The 27328-nt window shown below is 44.1% G+C and overlaps 1 protein-coding gene across 1 annotated transcript in view; it reads left to right on the forward strand.

The window, feature by feature from the left end:
* The first annotated feature begins 1721 nt into the window (after positions 1-1721).
* Positions 1722-27328, forward strand: part of LOC147217844 (uncharacterized) — a 37634-nt gene continuing 12027 nt past the window's right edge. Inside the window, exons 1-2 of the mRNA XM_086175264.1 lie at positions 1722-1947; positions 6953-7028. Coding sequence (XP_086031390.1) covers positions 1926-1947; positions 6953-7028 — 98 coding nt within the window. The 5' untranslated portion in view covers positions 1722-1925. The remainder of the gene's footprint in view (positions 1948-6952; positions 7029-27328) is intronic.

A 27328-nucleotide genomic window follows, 5' to 3' on the forward strand; every position in this document is an offset into this window, starting at 1 on the left:
TGCTGAATGTGCTCTCGGATGCGCTCTGGCTTGAAAATTCCAGTGATGGATGTTATTATAATTTTATTACAGAAGATGCAATAAAAGCATCGTTGCTCTGCAATCGCAAGCAACCATAACGCTCCAATGCCCACAATTACAAACACCGGTACGTCTGCCATCTTGGATGCCCTCGTTCTCGTCTGCGTTTGTTATTACAGACTCTTGAAGCAAAACATGAAGGGTTTAACTTCTGACATTACGGGGGATAATTAAGAGACTAATTAATACACAAGGTCCCCTTTAGAAACATGCCTTCATGATGACTATTGTCCTTATTTTTTCAATATTTCACTTCTAAAGTCTATTTTCTCTCATCTGAGAAATGCAGTTTATCTGCAATTTCTCTGCCATCCATGCAGAAAATGTCTTTCAGCACGGAGCAACCATATGTGTTTACCATCAGCATGCTGCTCGCTGGAGGAACTCGATGTCGTAAACGGCAAAATGATTTTGCAGCATCTGAACACACAACTGGGGCTGATCCTTTCCTTTCAAAAAAAAAATCAAACAAAAAAAACACTAGTTTTGTTTATTGCCTTGGAAACAACTTGCATATTTTAAATGACACCATAAACTTTCCAAGTGATCACAACCGTTAGATCTTTTCATATTGCATTTCTTAATATGTCATTACTACTTGCAAATGCTTTGATCTTAAGTGAGATAAAGCGGCAAAAGCATAGCCATCACTTTATGAATGCATTAAAAGAACAAAGTAATTCTAATTAGCATCTTTCTTGTTTTGGCGCAAGTTAAGTTTGTAATTAGTATATAATTGTTATAATCAAGCATTTTTGACCGCCGAGGGTTATAAGTGGTTTTGTTGAGTTGTATTGTGGAATTTGAAGCATCACTTTCTTTCTCTTTGCGTGTTATCATTTCAAAGAGTTTTTTGAAATTGACACCAGCCATTCAGCCAGTTAGTTTGAGTCTGGCCAACTAGTAATTGCTCACTGATTTTCCAAACTAGTAAGGATGGGATCGCTCGGATTTAGATCCTTTGTCCCGTGTCTGAAAAATTCAAGATCGTGTCTCTCTCTTCCATATGATTGTTCCGATACAAAGTGCGTGTATTCCAGAGAGTCCAAGATTGTGATAACCGCAAAATGATTGCTTCGACTCGGGGTCTCTTTTCTGAAAACTTCCCCGTACGTGCAGCTGCCAACCATTGTGTTTGTTCAAACGAGTATGAAATATTGATCAGGGAAGCACAGCTCAGCAGAGAAACTGGCCTTGTCATAATCACACCATTGCTAGTTGATGCCCTTGGACGACTGAGGTGTTCCATCATTAGTCTTCATCAGGGAATGAGACGTATCTGTTGTGTACTTAGAGTACGGCTAAGGTGGAAAATGCAATTTATATTTGAAGTTAACAAAAAGAGCCAATAAGAGGTGAGTGAAGCATCTGCACCACGGCGCCTGCAGAGTGCATTAAGAGATGTGTAATAAGGAACTCTCTCACACACTGTGGTAGCTTTCTCCTCGCCTGGCCGATATTTGTAAACCCTGAGCTTCAGCCAAGCTCCTGTTGCTGAGGGGAAACCAGCTGCACACTCACCCGACCCTCCTGCCAGTTCTGACGAATGGAACGGCCCGGTGCACCCATGACCACCCCTGTCAGAGGGAAACATTTGGTACATCCCATTGGTGCCTCTCTAGCTGGTTTGTCACTGACTCAGTAGTATCAGAGGAGGCAGCCAACCACCAATCGAAGACACGCACACACACACACACACATCCACATGCACACACTCGCTCGCGCACACACACACACGCACACAGAAGAGTGAGGGACGTAAAAGGAGAGGGTTACAAGAAAGAAGAGAAGAAATCCTCAGCTAGTCTCTTGCACCTCAGTGTCCTGGTTGTTTTACCTCCCTGATGACTCTGTTCAGCCCAAGATGTGAGTACACCCCTTTGTGCGTATTAGTCTGTGTGTGTGTGTGTGTGTGTGTGTGCGCGCGCGCGCATGTGTGCGTGCGTGTGTGTGTGTGCCCGTGCGCATGCACGTGTGTGTGTGTGTGTTTCTCTATGCATCACTGCAATACAATATTTTTCATTGTTGGTTGTGATGTTTATCCCCTCTGTCTCCCAGCTTTTCACTTCACTGCACCATTCTGTAACGCTCCCATATCCTTTTACTCCTGCACCACAGAGGGTTTTTTTTTTATGGGGGGAAGTGATGGGGTTCCTCGCACCTTCACACTAATCCAGTCAGGTGATTGTTTGACACTGGAGGTCCGAGTCAATGCTCCTAAAACTGGCTTTTCGGCGAGTGACACTTCTCATAGCCCCGCGCACAAAACTAAGAAGATGTGACCCGAGCCCGACCTGTCCGTTACATCGGCAAGGTCAGCAGGACCCATCCGGGCTCAATGGCTCCCGAGACGCGGACGGAACCCGGTGTCCCTGCTCCGGCTCTGAACAAAAGCTTGAATTTCAAATTGTCTGAGTCACATTTTTATCAGACAGGTAGATTTGTTTCACTCGCAACTTCCAGCACTTAGTTTGCAGATCTGTTTGCTGAGATGGATTTGTCTGGATTTCTGGATTTTTGTGTCTGGAACCGAAATGATGCACACACATATAGATAGCGAGTCCCAGTTTTCATTACATGAGCGCTAAAACTTTCACTTGTGGTCCACTGTGCCATCCTTCCCTGCCCTCGTGCCGTGCTGTATCTGTTAGGTTTGTGTTTTGACATTGATGCCCACAGATTGTTTTCCCACTTAGCCTTCAAGTTGTAAATTAAAATCCTGCCGTCATTGTTGCCAGACAACTCCTGACGCAAGCTCAGTCTTAGCAGGAGGAGTGACATTCACCGTGACGGAGTACAGACAGTGACAGTACAAAGTATAGAGGGCCTGCCGTCATATCTGCATTTGAAGACGTGCCAAGCTGTTCCACTGTTGCCTTAATAATATATTTTGTGGCAAGTCAGGGCTAGCAAGACATGCACTCACGCTAACAAGAAGAAAGAAAAAAAACTGCACCTTTCATTTATCTAGATATTTACAAAACACTGTTTGGCAATGACAATATGTTATTAACAGTAAAATGTATACATGAGTTGTAACTTTAAAAATACAGTTTTGAAAAAACTAATTCCATTTACGAATATGTGCTGACGAAAAACTATAAATCAGTTTCTTTATTTTGTTCCATCTCATTACATGCTAATAATACAATATATGACGGCAATATGTTATAAATGCTGCGGTAAAAGATAGCCAGCGAGAGAGAGAGAGAGAGAGAGAGAGAGAGACTAACTTACTACAGAATTTTCACTAGGGAAATCAGTTTTCTCGATCTTAATAGAGACTATTTGTCATAATGCCGTGTTTTCTTAGTTGGGAAATCCATTTTTAAAATAAAAAATTGAGATACTTAAGCAAGATTATAAAATATTGCTTTGTGTTTGAAATGTTCCATTTTCTCAGTATTAGTGAATAAGTGTTGTTTGTTGTTGATTGCAGGTTTATCCAAAACAATGTAAAAAGGATCAATTTTGAGTGTGTGTGTGTGCGTGTGTGTGTGTGTGTGCAGATGATTGATGTTAAACTGAACATTGGGATCTGAAAACACACACTCGTGGTGTCTAGGCCTGAACTTTAATGGCTGTTTAAAAAGTTTTGGAGCTAAATGTTATGTGGACAACTGCGGTTCATTGCGATGGTGGATATTGGATTAATGATAGTGTCTAATCACCATTCTTACTCTAACACACTATGTCTGTCTCGCTCTCTCTGGCTCTGTGCATGCACGCACGCATGCATATGCGGTATGTGTGTGTCAGATGAAGCTGATTTTAATCAGTTGTGGGCCGTTCACAACCCCCCCCCCCCCCCCCCAAATCCATGTGTCAACAGAGCCAATGACGGCGCCGCGTAAATATTTCATTTATAATTTTAATTGATCTCTCTGGAAGCCTCATGTGAGAGAACTGACTTCCTAGTGTGTCCAAAAAGGTCAAATCCACAATGGAGATTGGGCCTCCTGCCGCCGCCCTCCGCCTGAGGTCAGGCAGTTTAAATGCTTGACCCCAGTCTGTATTTTGGAAAATAGGCGACCATTTTAATACATTGTTCTGAAGCAGTTTGATAAAATCTGCGTTCTCAGTGGGTCAGGAACTTAGGTAAACTTCAGCTGAGAGAGAGCACAGTGTGGCTTGTGTGGCATTGTATCTATGTGGTGAGGTCAAATGTAGATTTTGGCTTATAATGTCTACAGTGAGCCGCACTGCGTTATGAATAAATTGTTTATTCATGAATAACCCACCAAAAATCACAAAATATACTGGGATATACGACCATTTCCATTTGATTACATTTATGCTCCACCGTTCCAAAACACCAGCCTCCTGCTGTTCCCGTCGCGAGTACTCCATTTCCTTTTTCTTTTTTCCTCACCAGCAATAGAATATTAAACATCTGATCTCAGAACGTACACGTCCGAGGCCCGTGCTCCCAGGGGTCGCAGTCAACCGTAGCAAAACAGCCCTTGCGACCCGAACCAGGATCTTTCCTCAACTGTAAATCATTTATAGAATGCGAAATGTTATGAACTACTGTCAAAATTCCTCCTCAAATTTATGTCTCTTCTATATTTTAATCTCAAAACCTGATCACCTCTGATGTCGCAGACAAAAATCGCTCTGTTTAATGCCTTGTTCAGGAATTAAACCATCATTTTCTCCTGTTCAGTTGGATGTTACGCACTCTGGTGACAAACATGCAGAGAAAATATATTTTCTTTTGCTTCCCGTTGCTGTGTTTGCATTGACTCTACATCCAGGCCTCCCTTTCATATTTGGGAAATTGAATTTTTATGGAAATCAGATGATGCTCATGATAAAAAACACATATCCTGGTATCTGTGCCTTCATGCTCACTCTTTCTTTAGTGTTCTCTGTTGTGACCCGTTTACTCCAGATGCTGAACGGATCAGTATTTTATACTTTTCTCCATCTAAAGAGTGTGGAATCCATGTCAACAAACTTTGCGGAGGAAAGCGTCTCTGCGGACGGTCGAACGGGTGGCGTTTAACGTCTAACCTTGTTGCCGGAACTCATATAAAAAGGCCCTCATGAGAGAAAGATCCCTTATCTATTGAAAAATTATAATTATACAAAATCAACATCCATCAGTCAACATTAATATTGCAGTTGCCGCTATCAGTCATACTCATTACGCTGCGAATTATCACAGAGAAGATGCGCCTTAATTTGCCCTCCTCCTCCTCCTTGCTATTTCTATATGCAAATATATATTCTCTTGAAGGTGATGACTACGATATTAATGTTGATAGCACACGAAGTGGAGAGGACACCGAACACTCAGCACTTTACCAGAGGCGACATCAGTGACCACCGCGACCTTCGTCAAAAGAGACGAAAGATAAACTATTCCGCGTTATCCAAATGTTTGTTTGAGCAGTGCATTGACGTAAACCCACTGACATTGCCCGGCTTGAAAAATGTAAATAGTCCAGAGTCTGGTGGTTTCGGTAAAAGAAGTTACTCCTACACACACACACACACACACACACACTCACACACACATACACACATACACTGACATTGCACATTGTACTGCCTGATTGAAAACAGGCATTTTTCATTTAGCTTGAGAGTGCATGTATCTGAGATCTGCAATGGAAAAGCTATTTTTCATGACATGACAGAGAAAGACACCTGCGCTCAGCAGTTTCCTCGCCTCTCTCTGTGTGGCAGCTCTGACATGCAGTCAATTACTCACTTATTACATTTTTTATATTTATAGGAAACAATACACACAGAGGCCCTGTACTCAGGATGAATGCATTTATTTATTTTGCCTGTTTCGTCCTTTCACTCACGGATCAATTATTTGTATACTATAATGAGCTTTACTTTTTGTGCTGCAGGCCGGTCTCCCACTGTAAACCAGCTGATCGTAGAGATCACATTGTGCAAGTGCTTTTCCAATGGAAGATAAAATGAAATGAAATACATTCATCACGGCTGCTCGGCAAACAAATCAATAAAGAGTTTTATATCACCCCGAGTCAAACATCTTTGGGTTATTTGAAAAACCTCCCAGAATAAGTTTTAATGTGTTTTTCTAGCACACAGTCCTCTACTAATGACTGTAATTTTAATATTGATATTTTTGGATTGGTCAATTTATTGCCGCTCTTATTTAGTTATCTGACCGCTTGTTGAGTTCATGTGTCTTTCAAGCCAGTGGTCATGTCATGACACCTGCTCTGGAGCTGTCAGAAAAATGCCTCGGTGGCAGGTAAAGGCTCAGACGCGTGTTTACTTTTTTACCGCACAATCAAACCTGCCCTTAATTAATTGTAGCTTCCAGCCATTTGAATGTCACATCGCGTGAGTGTGTGTGCAGCTGGCCCGGTCACACTCCATTCACCGCCCATCTGTCCATGTCAGATTGGCCTCTCCTCCTTTCTTCTCCTCTCCCCTTCTTTCCTTTCCTTTTTTCCCAAGTCAATGCCAAGTCGCAGCCAGTCCATTGGCATGTGCTGTAACCAAGATGGCTCCTGGCTAATTGGCCCATTAAGAACTCGTGCGCTTAGGTATTTGTGCGAGAGGCGGGAGAAGGGAGGAGTGAGGGAGTCGAGAAGAGTCGAAAATACCTCGATCTGTTTTCGACCTAGCTGACAGGAGACAAAGAGGAAGGTGAACAGCTGGTTTGTCATGACAGGAGCAATCAACAGGGAGTGTCAAGACATGGACGTGAAGAACAGCCGCTGTCAGTCTTTGGTCATTATCATGTCATATGATCATATGACGCCAAAGCCAACAAAAAAAAAAAAAAAAAAAGCAGACTGTGTGTTATTTTCCCGAATCTGAAGAGACCGTTGTCTGGTTTTGTGCCGCTGGTGTTAAGTTGATCTTTTCCTTGCAGACACAAGCATGAGTGGAGAGTTGAAGTCCAGCCGCTCCAGGGCAGCGAGCAAGAGGGCCAGCAACACTGCTTATGGGTGAGTAGAACACCACCCCATACACACACACACACACACACACACCACCAACGCGCAACATAATCACAGATAATCTTATGCTCTATTATTTCTTGTAGCTCTTTATCTGAGACTCAGTATTGCAATCGATGCAGTATTATTTCCTGTTAGCTTCACACCAGCTGTGCACGCGGGCTGCCATTGATTCCGCCAGAGGTTCTGTCTCCATCGCTCCCTCTTTTAATTCATCTGTTGATGCGCTGCAAACTTGTGATAAAATCTGATTACTGTTTAGTGCCGGCAGTTCAATATGGCTACGCTAACACTAACTGTGTTCAGGTGGTGCCTAGGATGCAGTTGAAGAGCCTGTTGTGTGTATGTGTGTGTGTGTGTGTGTGTGTGTGTGTGTGTGAGTTTGTATTCTGTCATCCTTTAATTGTGTTTAAGTTCGACTGCTTTTCCAAATTAAGGATGAAATGCTCCATTTTGTCACAGCAGAAACAATTTGTCGCAGCCTAAAGTTGCTTTTACTGCTTGTCAGGTTAGCTGGCATTTAGCAAGCAGAGTTCTTATGTGAAAAAACACAGAAATGTGACAGCCAACTGCTGAATATTGAGTTGCACTGTGATTGATATTATTGTAGTATTGTATATATTTACTTCAATGTGACTGAAGCACAGTCCCCGGTTCAATTTTCAACAGGAGGCCCGTCTGTGTATCTGTTCTGCTTTAGTCTGTGTGCGTTTCCTTCGGCTTCTTCAGTTTCCCCCTTCAGCCCAAAACACATGCAGGGGGTTCATTGGGGACCCTAAATTACCCAGATGTATGAATAAGAGGGCGAATGGTTGTACGTGTGAATGAGAGGATGAATGGATGTGTGTCTGTGTATGTGGCTCTGATCGTCTGGTCACCAGTCCAGGGTGAACCGCTGCTCTCACCAAATTGCAGCTTAGATAGGCTCCAGCCCTCCGATGACCATAAGTGCAGGATAAGGAGTCATTATAGATAATGAATGATTGAATGAATGAACGACAGATGCAACTTCCAGTTACAACATGTTTGCAAGACGGTAGATGTTCATTCACACATTTTTGTAAGGGTATAGCAATGCAATATTTTTAATTAATTTTGGTTTTCCTCAAAGACCATTTACACTAAAATCCTTATTTAACATCATAACTGGGAGAATTTGAGGAATTAGGGTGTCAGATATCCACCTCCAGTTTTAACCTATAAACAATAATTCTGATCATCAAACATCATTTTATACTTTTGCTAAGAGAAAGTTTTTATTAAAGTTTGTCTTATCTAGAGTAAATGATCATATTTGTTTTGGCAGGAAAACTTACATTCATTCATGATCAAACACGATTAGCGTCAAGACACTAGAGAAGCGATGTCTGCGACAAGAGAGTGGCTTGATAAAGACGTCACAGCCGAGAGTTGAATGCGTCAGTGCGTAGAGGGGGCTCAGATCTGTCCGGTAACTTAACCTCTACAACGGCGCCCCAAAGATGCAGATCATCTGATTTCCCATCACTTAGTGAGGTTGCATGAGGGAAGCACATCAATGAGGTCAGAGGGAATTGAACCAGAGATCTGAGGTACAGCGTAGTGTTTACTTGGTAAAGGTCTGGATGCCCTGACACATTACTTCAAAGTTTTGCGCTTTCATAAGTTTTAGCGAGTAGAATCCAACTGGCCTTTGAGCTAAAAGTCCAGATCTCTAGTTTTATTACTACGGATGTAGTTCTCAAAGTACCCAGGGTATATAGTGTATTTACATTCACCAGCAAAACAACTAAATGATACCCTCTGAGTGAGCGCTCCCATCCTCCCTGACTCACCCGATTTGATCTGTCCGCTCTGTTTCTCGCATTTGGTTAATGCCAACAAAATGTTTTTAAAAAGGATCATCTTCTTTTTGTCTCTGCTGGCTGCCAGTGCTTCAGCATGCAGAGGGCTGGACCTGCACAGCAGGAGGGCTGATTTTTAACGATTTCATTTCCAAAGGCAGAGATCTTTGTCTTTTGTGCATAGATGAGCATGTTAAGAGAGGGGTATATCATTTAAAGAGCTGCAATCCTGATATAATTTATGCTTTTTTAAGTCAGAAAAGAAGTAAATATTTGTGAGCACTTAGAAAAAAAAAACAGAATGCATGTGAATAAAATAGTTTGGAGATTTTTATTGTTCCTAGATCTGTCCATGACAACTGTGGCCATGGTGTTAGATATGTAAACTCAGTATAGTTACTCGAGTTTATTTACTTGAACTCTGTGCTAGTTGCTATAGGGGAGAACTACGCAGACAATTTCAGGCCCTGTCTCCCTCTGTGCCTGAGATCAGCCAATCAGGTCTCTGAATAATAAACCAAAAGCAGCATTGTGCAATGTGAATCAAGGAGTTGTCCGTGAAATCATAATTCCTTTCGCAGTGTTGAAAATGTAGGGAGGAAAAAGCAAATCTCTGTGTATTGGCCACCGAACACAAAAAACCACCAAATATTTGACATATATATACATATATATAAATAAATCTGATGAAATCATTCATCAATACATGCATGTAAAATAATCCATGGGAAATATACAAGATACATGGATAGTTGATAATGGAGTTGTCAGTCTAGACATACTAATAATATTGGTAACTCCTAATCAGTATATCTCATATCGTTTTTTTTCTGCAAAACTGCAAATGCATATATGTTTGCAAATAGATACAGATATTGCAACATTCCGGACAGGCCGATTCCATGTTCCTCTGTCAGCTTCATCGTATCATAGCATTAAAATTGCTGTGCAACATTATATCCCCGAACATGTCTTTCCGAGCAGTTAATCCAGCCCGGCTGCTGCTGCCTCCTCCTGTCTCTGACCATCTCTATCTGAGCCTTAAACCCCCCAAAGTTATTTGCCCATTCCACCATGTAGTTATTCAACAGTGCGCGGCCATGCATTAATGAGGTTAGTCATCCAACTCACACACACACGCACACACACAATGTGTAACAACAACAACTGGAACACACCTGAGGTCTCAGTCCTGATAGTCTGGGCCGGCATGATATTTCACTGACACGCCATGGACGTGGAGCAGGCAGAAGTCAGGGCTCTGTTGGCATTTAAGGTTTATGGATGCACCCAGTGACCTAAACACACTCAAACAGTTTATGACACACACCAAAAAGGGACCGCCTGTGAGAGCACTAATGCAAACACAGGAGATAATGGGTCATGACTATGCTAATGTAGCAGACCAACTTGGGTGTAAAGAACATTATAATGGATTCCCAACATGGAATTACAAGCTTTAGTTATTCAGCCTTTAACTGGCCAAGTTCATGAAATCAGCATTAGTGACCAAGTAGTGACCTGGTACTTATTTTACATGCAGACATGGGTTTTCTCAATGAAAGGAAATGGATACAACAGTATTCTTGCACTATCTTGTCCTGGTGAGACCATAAATACTTCATTAAGATTGAATACAAGATTAGCAACGTGCACCGCGGAGCAGCGTGAGGCTCTTCCCGTGTTATATTTCAATCAATGGTTCCAAAATGAAAGTATTTCCGTCCATGCGAGCATTTCAGAAGTTTTCAGAATGAATCTCCGCTCGTACTGACACTCCCAAGCACAGGACAGTTCACAAAGAGTGAGCATGCTCACGCTCGGAAGAAACAGATGGTAGAGCATCTCGATGGTTGGTTGCTCTGTACAAGGAAGGAAAACACGAGGAAGGACACAGATGGTGAAAGTTGAAAAAAGCAAGATTTATCTCAGTGTTTGTGCAGTCAATTAAGCAATATGGCAGATCGTGCGTTCGGTTTCAATTCGACAAAAATATCCTTTGCCTCGGGCTTCGGCGCTCACTGTTTGGATGTAACGTAAGCCCGCTTTGCTCGTGGCCAACTTGCGTGTTTGCCGCCGTCCCGCCCTCCTGCGAAGCTGTCTGTCACTGCAGTGTACTGGGATGCGGTTTAAGCTCCCCTGGTAAAATGACCCTGCCAGTCAGCAGTTGTCGCCATCCTGAAACAAAGAATATGCCACATGTGGGTCTGCTAACACAAAACGTGGCCAAAGTTCACTTTGAAACCAGCATCTTGCGCTGGAGCTAGCGGGAGTTCATTCAAGTTTAACTGCACAGCTGCTGCAGGAAAACACAACAATGTCAGCAACACATGTACTTTGGTATCCCCTGTGGAAATGACAGCTGATTGTCATGGCGACCGTGGCACTACATTCGGGCGCTGCAGAGGTGCAGCAGTCAAAACAAGATAGGGAAACATAGCACCAGAGGCAACTCCAAAATCTCCTTATTAAAGTTGTTAGTCTCCAAGGCCTGAAGATAAGGCCATCCCTCAAACCAAGCATTGTCTGGATTTAGCATTTGATGAAGGTAACAAATAGAGGATGAATTTATTTATCCTCTAAAAATAGGTTCATGCCCTGCAGTGAGATTAGTGCTTTTCTAAAAAATTTAACACAACTACTTCTACAATTTGGTGTTAGTGTTTATCAGAAGCCGGCAACAGAATGTGGTCTTCAAGCAGTGAACTATGCGGGGGATTATAAATCTGAGGAAAAAAAAGAAAAAAAAAGTGGATGAAGTGAAAAACAGGCATTGCAGATGAGAGGAGAAAACAGCGCTGCTAAAGTTACGGCAAGCTGCCGGAAGCGGGCCTCGTCTCCTGCCTCTCCGCCCAGAGCTGGCCTGCAGAAACAACCAAGCCCTGCGAGCAGACCCCTGTGTGCATGTGGCCTAGAATATTTTGAGAGCAAATGTTCTCTCCAAGATGCTTCGGTAATAAAATCAAATAAGGCCGCATCATGTAGTACTTACATTTTGTAAGTATGGGATAGCTTGTTATAATAATAGTTAAATCGGATACAGCCGCGGCACAAGGCGCACAGGGCTCCGGTGATGTGATGACTTCAATGTTCATGAGAGAAATAATAAAATAATGACGGGTGCCTGGCAGCGCCACTGCAGTAGATTAAGCCATACCCCCGGGGAGCCGATGAAACGAGGGAGCCAAGGGACTCGGGGAGGAGACAGGAGGTTACTATCATGCATTGATGAAGGGACGCGAGTGCAGACAGGATGGAGAGAGTGGGAGGAACAAGAGAATTGCATCATGGGATACCCTCAGGAGAGTAAGCCTATGGCAGCATCGCTAGGAGCGGAGCAAAACCCAGCTAAAAAGGTCTCAAAAGGGAAAGTTTTAAGCCTATTTTTAAAAAAAGAGAGGCTGTCCGTCCCCCCAGTCGAGCCCGGGAGATGATTCCCCGGAAGAGGAGCTTGGTAACTCACAACAAGTTATTTCTTCTCTTTTATTAAAAAAAAAAAAAATCACACAATTTCTAAAATCTCAAAGTAATTTATTTTTTCCAGTCACAGCAAAAGCATCTATTTCCCCCGCCTTGCCTATTTCACCGTCGTTTCTTTCTCATATGTTCCGCCGCAAGCCATTAGTTCCAGGGCAACCCCCGACAACATGAGGGCTTTGTCATCAGTTATCGTCCACGTGCGCCGACTGTCACAGGCCCCCCAGCTTGGCAAGCCCCAGCTGCAGGGGGAGGGAGGACACGCAGAGAGTAGCAAGTGCTTCACAGCCCAGATGCTGCAGCAGCGGAGGTCACCGTGCGCTCCAGTGCACTACTACAAAAGCTCACTGTAGTGTATGGGGAGTCTCAGGTGCCGAGGGAGGAGTGTGTGTGCATGTGTGTGTGTGTGTGTGTGTTTGTGTGTGTGTGTGTGGATAGGGTGGGGGACTGGGGATGCAGATCTCTGAGCATTCCAGGGCCGTTCAATGCAGTTTCAACCCATGTGTAATTTATTTTACTTTGGAACTGTGTGACGCTCCCACTCAAATAGCCCCCGCTTCTACATGTCTCCCGGCCCCTCCTCAAAATGTTTACTTGCATGCTGATTTCTGGTTTACTCGCACTCAAGGTTCTGCATTTCCTCTTACCTCTGTGCATTCTTGAAGAGGCTGCTCTCTGATTTTTTTTTGCTCTGCCCCTGAATTCTAAGCGCGCCATCCTGTCGACAATTCTCATCCAATGAAAGGCCACGGCTGTGTTGCGAAAATCATTTCTGACTCATTGAGGGGCATTTCGCAACATTCTAGAATATCCCATGTGGGCAGTGTGTACTTCCGCTGCTGTTTCATCCACTTTTTGTTCACTAATTGGAACCACAACATCATCCAGTGAGCAAAATGGAAGACACATTGATCAGTTGTCAGAGAGACAGTCTGCAGAAACACATATGGACTTCCAGCATAGTGAAAGACATGAAAAACATCCCTGGTTATGCTTTTAACAACGTGAAAAGGCACGCGGCATGTGATCAAAACCACTTTCGTGTTTGTGTACCACTCACCGCGACCTTGAGCACTGAAAGGGATCTCTGTTTACCAACGTTTCACTTTTGACATATGCATGAGATGGCGTACTTTTGCATCATGTGCATCGTCAGTAGCACAGTACTGTTATTTTACTGGCACGATATTGTGCAAAATAACATGCTGCAGAACCTCAAGCTTACAGAGACAAGCAGCACTGGCAGAGAGACTTTAAGTTTGGGTTTCAAACAAAGACTTACAACGGCAGCAAACTGGGTGATATAGTGCTGTTGCTGTGGATGTGAAGCAGCAGTGACAATAGTTTTAATGTGATGTGAGCATTATACTGTAATATGGTAATTGTTAATATTTTAGATCATTCTTGCCTTTTCTTAACTGGAGATTATAGTTTTACAAAGCACAGAAACATTTGCTGTTTAAACATACAGCTGGATTTGTCATCACTCATGTTACTTTGCATATTGTAATTAATCTATTCCACATTATGTATCAGGAAAATGATCACTTTCAGATAAATGATGAAAGTTTTTTTTTTTTTTTTATCTGCTAAATTTTTGGTTCTCAACTGGAATGCAGAGGAGCAAGGCAGCTGGTGAGAAGGTCAGAGTGCTGTAGGCAAGGATCAGACTCTGGAGTGGTATAACACGGCAGTGTTCCTCATTTATGTTACGAGTGAAAGCCCAGGGGTCTTCGACAAGGGCGAGAAATATACAGAACGCGATTACAAGGAACTTGAGGGGAAAAACAGGACAGGAGTTCAACAACAACAGTAAGCAGTTTATGGACTTTATCCCGCAATACTCTTTGTCCCTCTTGTTTTGCAAAGCAATCATCAATGTCACATGACTATCTCTGTGAAAGGTTAACGTGACACGCATAATCTGGCCGTTTTGTTGATTTAAGATCAGGTTTTCTTCCCACCAAACAATCGTGAGTTCCAATCCATTCTCTGCAATACTAAAATATTGACTCCCAGTTTGTGCGGTAATTGCTTTCTCAGTAAAATGTCAAGCCTGCAGTTGTCGACTTGTTATCTGCTCCATTTTGCATCTCAGCATAGAGGGGAAAGAGTGAGACGGGTCGTGGGGTGCGGTGCCGTGTGGTGTGGGTGGTTGCTGCTGCCATGGACGCTGAGTGGCAGAGTGTGCCGAGCATCTGGTCTCTGGTATTTTTGTCTGCTCTCTGTTTAAATTATAAGAAGGGCTGATCGTGGAGGAGTCTGAGTTATGGAGACGATGTAGCGGGCCCATCTGTTCTAGCGGCTCAAAGAGGTTGAAGGGGGCCCGCGTGGCACGAACCTTGCGGCTACAGGGACAGTGGGTGATGATGCAGGAGTCACTTTGGTGGTGCAAGAAATGGGTAAGTAGGTGAGGCATACTCAAAGACTCAACCCTCCATAGCGGCTCTCGGGCATGCCGCCACGGCCCCGAGCTATTATTTTAATAGACAGCGTAAGTACAATGCTTACCTCATCAATTACAACTACATGCACATCACAAAAACGATGACCCAAGTCAATAAGCCGGGTCCTTTCTGCCCTTATAATCCTTTCAGGTTCCGCTCTAATTAGCTCCCCTGAACCTAAACAACGTCTATTTGCCTCGGAGTCGTGCGTGTGTACTGTTTGCCACATCTGCCTTCGTTTACACCGTTCCCATGCAGCACTCAGTTTTACTATCTAGCCGCACTCTCAGCTTGGTAGACATCCGTGCAACCACCAGAAGCAAGCTGGCAGTCTTTCAGAAGGCAAAACAGGGATCTTTTTTTTTTTTTTTCCTCCAGAAGATCTCAATCTGCTGGATGTATTTCCGTGACGCAGCTCACAGTCACGTGAGCTGCGCACAACTCAATTCGTTCTCAAAACACACTGGACTTTGAAACGGCGTGTTTTGAAACATCATCTTAGATACTGATTGTTATTAGCGTGGAAATAAATGAAGTGACAAAGACCGACAGGGTAAAGAAAAAATGTCCCCGCAGTAACAGCTTTTGTTAGTGTTGTCGTAAGAGTCGTTAATTCGTTCGCCGTGATGAATTTCTCGCCATTTAGTTTCTCCACACAAATTGCAAACCAGTCTGCTTCTGTCAGCATCTTGGCGAAATGAAGTTAAATGAAGTGTGCGCGGAGTTCCGTGCCCGTGTGACTAATGTATCAGTGTTTTCCTTCTAAATAGAACTGCTGTTCGAGCCATGTGGTTGATCAGTTCCTCTCGCTGACTGTAAAGCGAGCATGAAGGATATGAACAAGGGTGAAGCTCATTATGTTCCCACTGGGAAACTGGTGGTGAATCAAAGTCAATAAAAACGAACCGTGAGAGACCACGTTGGGGCAGCAATGCAGTTTGACTGCTGACGGCAAACACAGACATTAGCTGTAAATGATATTACACAAGCGGTTGTTTAATTTCATATGCTCTTAAATAAGATAGTGATTTAGATTTCCGCCTCACGGCAAGAAGGTCCGATTACAATAGTGAGGCCTCTCTGTGTTGATTCCTTCTGAGTTCTCCGGTTTCTTCCCACAGTCCAGAAACATGTAGGAGATTCACTGGCGACCCGAAATTGTCCAGACATGTATATGACAGGGTGAATAGCTGTTTGTCTGTATAGTTGTTTGAAACCCGCTTCTCACACAATTACAGCTGGGACAGGCTCTGTGACCCTGAGTAAAGAATAACTGGTAGAGTTGAATGAATGAATGAATGAATGAATGAATGAACCATTAGGTATTTTGCATGCAATTTTGAGGCATGGCCTGGGAAAAAAGTTAAACTGTAAAAAAAAACAACATGAATGAATCATTCATCCCCGTGAATGTCTTTCTCTGTGTTTGGAGAGTACAGACATTATTAATGACTGAACCAAAGTGTAGTACAATTTTCTCTTTCCAGGATTTGGAAATGACATAATCGGTAACTTTTTTTTTTACAAGTTGAGTATTACTTGTTAAATGCAAGCCTACAATATATCGATCGGTGGATGACGACAAGAGGTGTAAAATCAAAGGGAGTTGAAACTTTAGGATTAGTCATCACCTGTGTGTCTCACATCTCGTCTTTTCAATCAAACTGAACTTTTAACAATTGCTCACTTGGCTCTTTTGATTCAATTTCATTCAAAAGGGTTTTGGACTATCGCAGGAGTTTCATAATGATGTAAGACAAGACTCCCATTGAGTCGGAACGGCACGACAAGGTGAGAAATCAGTATGCAGCACCTGGATCGGCTCCATTTAAAGCCTCTCAGAGGTTAGCAGGGGGCAGGATAATGACAATTCTCACAAGTGTCTAAAACCAAATAATCTGATGAGAAAGCTTCAAACTGTTGCAGAGAAAAATGAGTGTTTGAACTGCACTCGTGTTCTATTTCTTAATTTTTCACATTCATATTTTCTGCCTCTCTGTTTATACAACCGAGTGCCCTTGAGGACATACCGGCTGAGGCCGCGCACTGCTTCTTTGTACGGTCTACCGCGTCTCGGCCCGTTCCGTAACAGCCGGCTTTTCGGCCCTGCCAACACGCGGGATTGTTTTGTAAGAGCTCTAAACAGTTTCCCTTAGATGTCTTCGGAGGATGCCTGTTACACTGCATGTTTGTGGGAAGCATACTAAACTGCACGGGCCCCACAGCGTCCTCGCGTACCATTGCTAAAGGAGAGAGTGAGGGCAACTGGCAACGGCACCGGCATGGCGGCGACGAGTTGTGCTTGCTATTCATCAAAGCCCACTGTGTTCACCTTCCCTTTCCATTTGGGCATTAATATTACAGTGCCACCGCTCTTATTTGAATTTCCCAGTCCGCTTACCCCTCGGTCTATTGTTTCCCGGCAAGGATGCTCCGATGATGTACCGTCTGCGGTCCCAGGAGGGTGAAGGAGGGGGCGGGGGGGGGGCGGGGGGGGGGGGGGGCGACGCGGTAGGTAAAGGTCAGTGCAGTCAGAGGTGGATGTTGTGCTCGGGGAAAGGTCACCCTGCGCAGAGAAAAAGGAGGAGAGTGCATCTGCCGGGCCTTTAAGGCTGCGGAGATACCCTTTGAAGTATGAAGAAGGGAGAAAGAGGGTGATATGGTGGCTGAAGGCATGTTCTGTAGAGATAAAGTTATGAGCCAGTGATGAAGACACCAATAGCTCAGGGGCATGGTGGGACGAGGGAGCGCATAACAAAGTAAACATTTTTTCTAGCTCTTTGACTGCGCGCGTTGATTTATATCCACATATTCTCTTGCTATGTGCGGTACAAGCCAGATGAGTTATCACTCCTGTCCCGCAGCCGTATCACTCCACAGGAGTCGTTCCCTCTGCTAATGAAGTGATATCTATCCCGCCTGATTACTCTACCCTGGCAGCATGAAAGTAAGAGGGGCCACTGGAAGGGGGAAAAAAAAAAGGCTAAGGATTGATGCAAAGGGGTGAAAGACAGATGGAGTGCGATGCAGAGTAACAGCGGAGAGGAGAGGAGTATGAAACCGCTGGAAGAGGCGGAGATAGGAGAGAATAAAGCGCGGAGCAAAAGGAATAACAACAGTAAAAGGAGAGTGAGGGGTGAAGAAAGCAAAGAAGGGAAAGCAAGTGAGCACAGCGCCGCATGTCACTGGCCCCCTGGCGTGAACAATCCATCTCAAATTGATCTTCCAGCTCGGCCCAGCAGGGCATTCTGAATCAATCTCAAATTGATCTCTGTGCCAGAGGTCGGGAAAACTAGCAGTGGAGCTTATCAGAAATATAGTGGTGCTGGGAGGATCTGACAGGGAAACTTATCACACTGCACAACAGGAAATGGGCTCTGAGCCCCCAGGGCAGCAAGAGGACGAGCCCACTCGTTGTATACACACACACACACACACACACACACACACACGCGCGCATGCACGCGCATAAGCGCGCACCGCGAGCACAACAGAAATCGCAAGCACAGACAGATTCAGTGTCTCTGCACGTAACCAACGCAAGTATACACTGACACACGCGCCCCTGTGCTCAGGGAATACTGGGAACACGTGAACAGACACACAAAAACTCACTCACGGGCCGGGCATCAGCACATCCACTCCCAAAACTGAAAAACGTTGCCGTTGTCGATATATTTTAAGTTAGACAGGTGAGATTTGAGGCCTGGAGTTCTTATTGACTTATAAAACATTTAAGGTGTCCTCACCAAGCGTGCGTGAAAAAGGCCTTAGGAAGGACAATCAATACCAGCTTGCATTTAGACGGCGGGTCAGCTTAGTTGAGCTATGTGCCTCTTCGGGCTCAATAAAATCCAAAAAAAGAAGAGGAAAAAAAAAGCAGAACAATATAAACAATTGTTAGAAAAGTGCCTTTAACCCAGCGGTATCTCTGAAAACAGCTCAGCACTTAACACATGCTAAAGCGCTACTAAGAAAGCAAATACTGATACCTTCTAGATGAATATTATGATAATTATAACATATTTTATTAAACAGCAAAAGGGCTAAATATGAAATTTCATTTTCCAGCTCAGAAATTGGACATTATCCGTGATTACTGTCCAAGCGCTTGCTGTCCCATCTGTGTTTGCAAACTAAACTTCGCCAGGCTTTTTTCTTGCCTCTTCCCATCGCTGCTTTAGTCGCCGGATTGAAACTGGCAGCGACTTCAGAGAGTGTAACTAGAGAGCGGAACACTCCAAAAAATAATTCAAAGTTCATTTTGACGGCAGGCAAAGCCGCGAGATGACAGAGAGATAGGATCAGGGGGACCAAAACAGGCAATGAAAGTGCAGTGGGGAAAAAAAAAGGAGAAAGAGAGAGAGAAGGGGAGTGTCTGAGCATATCGGAGCATAGGAGAGCCTTTTCTGTGACTTGGACTGGAAAAGGTCTCTGTCAGCACAGAAGGGTAACTGGGGTTAGCAGGGATAGAAGGCGAGTGTGTGATTATATAAAACTGTGTGGGAGAAGGGCGAGAGTGGTTGAAAGTCCCAGTGAATGAGAATGACAAAGAAATAAACATTAATGTTTGGATGTGTTAACCAACCCAAACCTAAGTTATGGAAAATACTAGAGCTAACCTCCAGTGCCGCGTCAGGAATAAATATGCATAACCCGGCTCCCGGTGATCTCACTGTTTGTTATGTTGTTTCTCATGTTGTTTTCCCGCCGCCGTAACCGGTTGCGGGTGAGCGTAAACGTCTCACCACGATCAGGCCGGGCCCTCTGTGACCTCTGGCATCTGTGAGGGGACGCATCGACCTGCCTCTGCCGGTCTGCCTCTGCCTACCTGCAGCCGCCCCTGTCTTTTTGCAAAGACCAATTATTTGACTGCGTGAATTTCACAACTGACATTAACTGTCTGCTTTGACCAACGACCGTCCCTCGGTACTGACCGTCACTCCTGTCAACGTTTGCCACTAACCCGACGAGGTCACCTTAGCAGTTGAAACCGGACCCCCCCCCCCCCCCTTCATCCAACATGCACGAATGCGAGAGTGGCGCCATCCAATCCCGTGCTGTTATCAGCACAGTCCCGTTCAAACACGGAGCAGCACCGGCGCCATGTCCAGAGATAGGAAAATGTGAACACGGCGTTATGGAAACATCTTTGACTTTGAGGGGAAATTGCAGAGTCCCCGTGAAGGCCATCCAGAATTGCCACGTTTCAATTTTTTAAGGCATATTGAATCATACGCATCCCTCAGTGTCTATATAAAAAATAAAAAAAATTGAAAATATGCAGCCACCAGAGGGTGGTTTGACAGGAGGGCTAATGTTCACCGAGGTGAGATTTTTTTTGTCCGTTGAGGAGCGCACGTCGCTCTCCCAGCTCGGTTTGGCAAATGCCAGTCCTGTCGATCACTTTAAAACCACAAATGGCTCTCGGGAGGCTGTTTCTGAATGGCTTATTATTTGGCCGACATCCCGTACATCCTGAAAGCTCAGATCTCTTCATTTCGCCTGAGATGGGACCTACATGGCGTGGTGGCTTGGGTACTTCTGTGACATTAGCTGTATTTTTTTTTTTTTTTTTGGTTTGTTTGTTTTTTATTTTTAATCATTTTCCGCTTGTACTTCAAGCTCAGCATCCCAATGCAGTCTCGCTGCTCGGGTAGTCTGGTTGACGTGACTTGTAGCTTTTAATTCTTCAATAATTGCGGGACAACCGCACGAGTTCAAGACATTAAACGAAGCAGGGGCTTGACAGAGTATTAAAAGGATTAATGACTCCAGGCAATCTCCTATAACCTTGGAACTTTGCACTCCGAGTCACTTCTGCTAAAAGGAGTGTCTTGATATCCGCGCCACTTGCCATCTTTGTGGGTTGCGTGTGGCAGGGTGTCTCTCTGTGGGTGCCCTGATTAAATTTCCAATTAATGCTCCCGGCGAGACCCTGAGCTTCTGATGAATGGCGAAGTGCTACCGCAGCGGGGCGTCCCCGAGACACGTTGTTCATACACACTCGGGAGAGAAATAGCAGGCAGGTGTTAAACAGCCCTCGTTCCCGTGACCTCCTGTGCCCTTTAAAGATATTTTTTAGGCGCTGCTTTCAAACGGGGTGAGAGATCGGACTCAAATCAGAGCTGGAAGATGAGCGCGGTCCGAGACAGCGGAAGGGAAAAAAAGCGGGGGTGTGGGCCGGGGGCTGGCCGACACCGCACACACTACTGCACGCGGTGTGTGTGTGTGTGGCTGCTCCCTGTTGTCGATGAGTTCGGCGGTGTCAGATGCGCCCCAGATTGGGTTGACCCCTGTGTGAGGGACCTCTGAGATGGCTGGAGCGCATGTGAGCAGGGTGACCGGAGAAGCTGGAGGAACACTGGGGAGCACGATAAATATCTGAGTGGTGGGTGCAACAGATTGATGCACATCCAGAAGGGGAAGGAAGCTTCACAGATGTCACTCTGGTTCCTGTTACTGATTATAAAGTTCATTATGAATTTAAAAAAATGCACAGCGGCGCAGTGGTGTAGCACTTTTGCCTCACCGCAAGAAGGTCCCTGGTTCAATTCCAATAAGAGGGCCTTTCTGTGTGTGAAGATTGCATGTGTCTGTGCAGGTTTCCTCCGGGGTCTGCCGTCTCCCGTTTCCACGTGCAAAATGAATGAATGATTGAATGAATTTGACTCTCTGCGTTTGCAGTCATATTATGTGACAGAAGCCTGATGCAGAGGAGATACAGCTTAAGATTCTCTGTAAAGTATTGAATCATTGAAAAGTCCATGGAGGAAACACAGACATCAACAGAGAGGCTTGTAATGACAGACCAGAGATTTTTAAAATGCATCTCGGTTCCAAACTTAATGTCAGACAAACCTGTTGTTTGTTTGATTGGGTTACAGTCTCTGTTTTGGATGCGTCCGTCTGTCCGGGCAGCCTCTTTATAGAATGATTTGTGATCACAGAGAGGATTTCCTATTTTTATGCTGATGATTTTCATCTATATTTATCTGTAGCACCGGAACACTGAGGTGCTGTTGATCCTAAATCTTAGGGAAAAAAAAAGTGAGAATTTTCTCAAACTGAACAGAGATAAGACAGAAAATCTCATTATCGAAACTCAGGCCAGGAGAGAAATGATATCAACCAGACTTCGAAGTCTGGCTCCTCAGAATAATACTCTAATGAAAAATATGCTTGAGTCGCTATCGAATTTAGAATCACTATCAACAACTTTGCAGAGCTTTACATTTTCCATTGAAGAAATATTGCTGGAGTTCCACCTCGCTCTTCCGTGGAAGATGACACACAAACGTCGACCCACATATAGCTTTTCCCTGCCCCTTTTACTTGGTCTCTCAGAAAAGTTGTCACACTTATCCAAAATTCCCACAAAAAGATCCCACAAAGACCAGGGTGACCAAATATCGTCCCCATACTCTGGTGCGTTAACACAAATGAGCAAGGCCGAACTGCAACCCGCTTTTTTATTCAGAAGATAATTTCTCAGAAAAACACAAGATTGTTTTTGCACACTCTTCCTTTTTACTAAAGCAACCTAATATTTTTCCACCTGTGTAACTTCCCTTCTATTCCAAGGCCCGTCAAGCAGTTTTCGCAGTCATGCTGGATTTCACACGTTTCTCCAAACGGTGTTCTTCTCGCCGCTGCTTCGGATTGCGATGTTCAATTTGGTTCTTTCACGCGCAACTTCAGTTCTGTCGCCACTCGACGCCAATTAACATTTTCACTTACAGCGAGACGTGAGCATGCATGAAACACTAAACTATATACAAACTGAAACAGGGAATATTAAATTAAGTAGGACGGGAGTTAGACATAAAAAATAAAAATAATGTTTTTTCTGTGGCACCGGCTTTTTACACAAGTAGACAGCATCCCATTAATTAGCTTTACAGGCTGCTGATGGATTTGTCCTGAGTGGAACCGTAATGGCTGTTCCATTCAAACTTCTTACACATTTTATGGCATAATGTGTTTTTCATGTTTTTGGGGCTTGTTGAGAAAACGAAGCCTCTCAAACCCTAGTGGGTTTGCACACGCTGGTGATAAAGGGCTAAGTGGGGTTGAGCTCCTCAGCGATTTAATGCATGTAGGCCGGATGTATTTACAATGTAATTACCTGGCTTCTCTCATTCTGGTTTTTTAGATCAGGCCAACACTTGAGAGTAACTGCAAATTCTCAAAATACTGGCACTAGCATTTTCTTTTTTCAAAAGTTGCCCACATTTAAATAATGAATTACTTTATGAAAATTTAACTGGTTTCTGCTTGCATAAGTAAATATACAGCGTGTCATCAGTACTCTGGTGTCAACAGCAGTACTCACTGTACTACTGTACAGTTCCTGCAGGCTCCCTAGGTGCTGCCCTGCCCTCACCGTCGACTCCCGCCGTCAACATTACACCGTTAATCGGCATAAAATTAAACTTCTGACATTTCTCCCAGTCCTGCTGTCGGTGCGCCGACATCCGAGAACCATTTGTTCACTCGTACATCGCTAGTCATGGGTTTTGCATTACAAGGGTGCACGGTCAGGTCCTCCTCTAGCGCTCGTGAAGATGAATGGGACTGTGAGGGACAGAATGATGTCATGCCACAGGTAATCTCTGTAATTACATTTTCACTAGTATAAACCAGCTTTAATCAATAGAGGCCTTTTCTTTCTTTCTTTCAAGTGACATCATTTACATATTTATGCGTGGCGAGCTGTGGGCAGATGGTCTCAAGTCATGCAAAGGAAATTGAACTTATCCCACTCCAAACACTCTGCCTTCAGGTTGATTAGACCACGCTGCCAACGCTACGAGGAGGATGTGTTCCTACGGCACGCATACACACACACACACACACACACACACACACATGCACGCAGCCAAAGCTGCTCTTATCTGCATATGCACACATGTGCCGCACAGACACACCCACGTAGTGGACACACATGCTCCTCAGAGGACTCAAAACACACACATGCATAAATTAAACTGTTTGTCAACGCGTTATTCAGATTTATAGCTGGGAGTTTTAGCTCGGTGATCTTTTTTATTTTTGTTCTTATCCTTTTGTTGCTTTAATGGGCCAATGACAGCCCCGCCAAATGTGGCACCTGGTCAGACTGGATTATGGGAAGTCCCACCACTGTGACCACCAAACAAACACAGTATTATTCATTTGTTAATGCCCTTTTTCCTGAAAAGAGGCTAAATGAGCAATTAATATGAAACGTTTTGGCTTTTAATCACTGTAAACACCTGTTACACTGTCTGATTTGAAAGGGAGATTATGTTAATCTTTTCTACAGACAGTCCAGAGTCCCGTCTCATCTCCTCCCTCCCTTCCCTCTCCTCTCTAGTTTGTGAATGTCCAGCTTTGAATGATGGTATTAAGATTTAATAGCTACACACTGAAATGACAGTTTCCCCGCTAACAGTGTTAAAAACACTATCTGATCATCTAGCTCTGCCCAATATTTTTTTTTTTTCCACAGAGAATCAATGAAGTAGCACTGCCGCTGCAATTTTTGAGCACTTGTCAGTGTTTGTTGACACTGGCCAGTTCATGAAACTTATTCGATATTTCAACAGTGACATACTTTGGCTCGTAGGTTACTTAGAGAGGAATCGTGCCATGCGTCGTCGCCGCCGCCCGGCCCTGCCAGTCTGATCCGACCATCCCTCAGTATCAGTGAGGAATGTCCACACCCTGACAGCTGTGGGAGAATGTAGCTCATTCCTCTCCCTGTCCTCGTCCCTCTTGTCTCATCGACAAACGCTCCACTCATCCTTCCTCACGCTGTCCGTCCACTCCACTATTTTCCCCGGCGAGGTGTCGCGTTTATCGTCCCCGAGTACAACTCGCGGGCTTCGGGGACGCAGAGGGAAACACATTGTGACGGCCAAATGGACCAGAGGGCTGAAGAGGGGGAAAACATGTCACCATTTTAGCACTTGTTTATTCAGTCCTTTCCAAGGTGTTGCCTGGTGCGTGCTATTCGGGATTCGCCGCCTCCCGTTTGTGTGCAATCAAACCCAGAAGGACTGTCACCCACTCAGGGCCACTTAAAGCTATAACAGAGAAAGATGAGTGCAGTAAGAAACGTGGCCCTTACGTATTTAGCCCTGTCTCTCGCTCAGACTGAATCAACCCCACTCAAACTATAATTTAGCAGGGATGTATGGAGGATACACATTTATGGCATCCTCTAGTTGCTATTATTCAAGTACCTTTCTTGCTCTTGCCTGAAGCGGTAAATCACCGTTTGCACCACATATTGCATATCTAAATGCTGCAGAGTGGAGAGACAGGCAGTAATGGGCATCAAGGAGCTGATTACATTGTGCCATGTTATTGATTGGCTACTATCCTGAACAAGTTATTGATTAAATCAGCGAAGTGTGTGATTGCTGTTTAAGAGGGCTCTCAGGAAATAATGAAGATGGTCTTTGTCAAATGTTAATTCTACGCAGGATGAGGCATGTAGCTACTAAGAAATTATTCAAAATGATTGTTTGTCCTGTGGTAGAGCGTTAATGGGGGACACTTTATTTTTGTGATGAAATACAATTTTCAAATGTCTCTCTTCGTTCCATGGTGTATGCGAGGCATCACCGATGTTTATAAAAAAATAAAAATAAAACTGTAAGTACAGTCCATAATATGATGAATGTCTCTGAAATGGAGAGAACCGGTGATGTGATTAAATGAAAGGGAAGGGGGGAGTAGATTAGTGTCGTCTATCCGTAGAAAGTGTCAGAGGGAGAATGAGCTGCCAGTGCTCGCTTGATCTCCTCCTCCTCCCTCTCCTCCCCCATCAAAGCTGCTCTGTTCTCATCCCGATTCTACTCAACCTGAACATCCTCTGGTCCCCTGTCCTTCTCCCTCGCTCTTCTAATTGTCAGTGCACAAACACAAATGCAGTTTTTCTTTCCGTAGCCGGATAAGAAAAGAAAAATCCTCCACGGAGGTTTTAAAAACGTAATCTATTCTCTCTCTCTATCATTGTTTTTTTTTTTTGTCTGCATGCTGTTTTCAGTATCCGAGCGATGGTGCAGGTTGTTTTCCAATATGTTCTGCCTTGATTATTCTGCTTGGTTATGTTCCCCTTGAATTTCGCTGTGATGCCTGGTAGGAGGCCATGGTACTTGTAAACACAGTGTGCGCTGTTTAGCTGTAGGAGCTGTTCGGTCTTAGTGAAGCTGGTTTCTGATTGACTCACAAGAACGCAACGGCTCTAAAGTGTAATGAAATATGGTGCAACATTGACATACGCGGAGAGCCTCGGGTTACCTTTTCTGTTAGCTTGCGTGTGCTAGAGGAATGTATGTTTCGATCCAAAGGTGGTGATGATGTTAACTCCTTTATAAAATCTGTGTTTTTGATGTGAATGCGTGCACAAATGTGAAGGATTGTGTAAAATAAATAATATTACTCATCGCCATGAAGCCCTGTCAGTCCCTGCCCAAACAAGGTGTAGACCAGACATAGGCTCAAAGTTGTGAAAAGACAGCTTCCTTTACAGAAGGAAATTGAAAAGCTCTCGCTGAAGTACTTATGTAGTCACGGATATATGACATTTTGTGTTCATCAAGACGTGAGCATCCCAGCGAAATACAGACTGTATAAACACACGTCCCCAGTCTATGACACGGTCTGTCGCAGTGGACGGATCTCTCAAAGAACTCTGTCTTTCACCGTTAGCCAAAGAGACTAAGATTCGGCGGGCGGGGCGAAGCAGCCGGCGGCACCAGCCCATCCTGCCGGAGATGCTGCTTTGTGGATTTTTATGACATTTGGGACAAAGGGGTTTTTCAAGTGACATTTAATAAAGCTACGCCCCTGTTTCTCCAAGGGAGAAAATCAGTCCTCTCAGGGCTCTGTGGCAAGTGAAGAAAGTTGGACGGAGGAATCAAAGCAAATCCATAATTCATATTCACTTGACTACAGTGCTGAGAGTGGGGACACTATTCTGATTGACTTAATGCGCGGAACAGCAAATAAAATGTGTCATGTATTGATAGCTCACTTCCACTGAGGGCAAAGTCGCAGCAAATACTTCCAATGACTAACACACACTTGATATTTGACTTAAGTGAAGACATGTCTATACTTCATAACTGCTTTGCTGAGGCAGTGAAAGAGACTGCCGTTCACTGCAGCAAAATGAGCAAATAAGTAAAATGATATTCTAGAATAAATCTTCGGAATCAGTGAAATACATTCATTTAATAATAATTATGATTAATTATTTAATCTTAAAAAGCTTGATATACATCATACTGTTATTGAATTGGAAAAATGACTATGATGAATCTAAACAATATGATTACAATGACATGTCATATTCCCATGGCTAGACAAAGTACTACTACTCCGTGCTGTACTGCACACAAACCGGATGCTTAGAGCGCGTTCCCTTTTTTAGACTCAATATGGCTTCTGTGCCATTCTTTGTAGATATTCTTTATAACTTTATCAACTCAGTCCGATAACTATACAAATGTGCCTTGTCAGTGCAGTGAATTATACAGAATTGCAA

Source organism: Fistularia commersonii, chromosome 27, assembly GCF_037954325.1.
Source record: "Fistularia commersonii isolate RoL2024-O1a breed Wild chromosome 27, RoL_Fcom_v1.0, whole genome shotgun sequence".
In the NCBI taxonomy this organism is placed as follows: domain Eukaryota; kingdom Metazoa; phylum Chordata; class Actinopteri; order Syngnathiformes; family Fistulariidae; genus Fistularia; species Fistularia commersonii.